This window comes from Protobothrops mucrosquamatus, unplaced genomic scaffold (assembly GCF_001527695.2).
Source record: "Protobothrops mucrosquamatus isolate PMUCROS unplaced genomic scaffold, P.Mucros_1.0 scaffold2067, whole genome shotgun sequence".
Taxonomy (NCBI): domain Eukaryota; kingdom Metazoa; phylum Chordata; class Lepidosauria; order Squamata; family Viperidae; genus Protobothrops; species Protobothrops mucrosquamatus.
Window position 1 is genome coordinate 7,685 of NW_015388172.1, and position 1,392 is coordinate 9,076.

At 50.6% G+C, this 1,392-nt stretch overlaps 1 protein-coding gene across 1 annotated transcript in view; it reads right to left on the reverse strand.

The window, feature by feature from the left end:
* Positions 1 to 1,154, reverse strand: part of LOC114923130 — a gene marked incomplete at its 3' end in the record, with an annotated part of 8,485 nt that extends 7,331 nt beyond the window's left edge. Inside the window, exons 1-2 of the mRNA XM_029285685.1 lie at positions 996 to 1,154; positions 301 to 637 (exon numbers count right to left, since the gene is read on the reverse strand). Of these exons, the coding sequence (XP_029141518.1) occupies positions 301 to 637; positions 996 to 1,154 (496 nt within the window). The remainder of the gene's footprint in view (positions 1 to 300; positions 638 to 995) is intronic.
* Between the last annotated feature and the right edge of the window lie 238 nt (positions 1,155 to 1,392).

The following is a 1,392-nucleotide window of genomic DNA, read 5'->3' on the forward strand; positions in this document are numbered from 1 at the left end:
TTTTTTCTCCTAAAAGCATTTATTAAGATTACAATACGTCAGCACAGCATGGTGGAATGCTTAGATCTGCTTCTCTTCCGTTAGGCATAACATTCCAAACATTTTCCACTCCCTTATTGTAGGGTCATGGTTCACATCTTCCAATCAACTTGGAAGATGTGATTTACTTCCGGTTTCTTTCTCCCGGGCTATCCTTATGGTCCTCCCTCTTTCCTGGTTGCTGGTTTAACTATATAAATACCAGACAGTTCTGCACATTGTCAAAGCAAGAATATACAGTATTTGCAGTGTTGACAGTACCTGTGGGACCATAGTCTTGCAGAAGCACAGCCCCTACGGCCACATCCGATGCATCCGTCTCCACCACAAACAGCCTCAAGGGATCAGGATGCTTGAGGATGGGCTTGGATGCGAAAGCAGCCTTAATGGCATCCAAGGCCCTCTGCTCCTCAGCCCCCCAGCGGAACTTCACCCCTTTCCTTAACAGATTGGAAAGGGGAGCAGTCAGGGTCGCAAAGCGAGGAATGAACGTGCGGTAATAATTCGCAAACCCCAACAGTCGCTGCACATCCTTGACCCTCCGCGGAGGCTGCCATTCCTGCAGCGACTTTACTTTCTCCGGGTCCATCTCCACACCCTTGGGCGAGATGCAATGGCCATCTGAGGGAGTGCGCTTCCCCGGCAAGAAGTGTGCCACCCATCACCTATATGCCTGCAGAGGGAAGGTGGAGACACATGGAGATCTGAACCTACCGGCAGAGTTGGGGGATTATGACAATGTGTTTGGGGAAAAAGAGGCGGATCAGTTGCCCCCGCATCGGTCTTATGACTGCCTGGTTGATTTAGTGCCTGATGCCAAATTGCCGGTTGGCTGGATTTACTCCCTGTTGGAGCCGGAGTTGGCAGCCTTGAGGGACTTCATTGACAAGAACCTCCAGAAGGGGTTTCTACGGCCTTCCACCTCCCCATTGGCTGCGCAAACTGGCACTTCTCACGCTTGGCAAAGAGATGATTATCCCGATCAGGATGTCGTCGAGGTAGATGACCACAAACCTATCCAACAGATCCCTGAACACGTCATGCATAAAATGCATGAACACTCCCGGACCGTTAGTCAAGCCAAAGGGCCATAACTGTGTACTCAAAATGTCCATAACGCGTCCGGAAGGCCGTCTTCCACTCATCTCCTGCTCGAACTCGGACTAAGTTGTAAGCTCCCCATCAGTCCAACTTCGTAAAGATTTTGACCTGGCGGAGTCTCTCGATGAGTTCGGGGATGAGCGGGAGTGGGTACTAATTACAGATCATGATGGCATTCAATTTCCGGTAATCACAGCACAGTCTAAGCTCTTCTTCTTCACGAAGAGCACTGGCGCAGCCAACGGGGAGGTG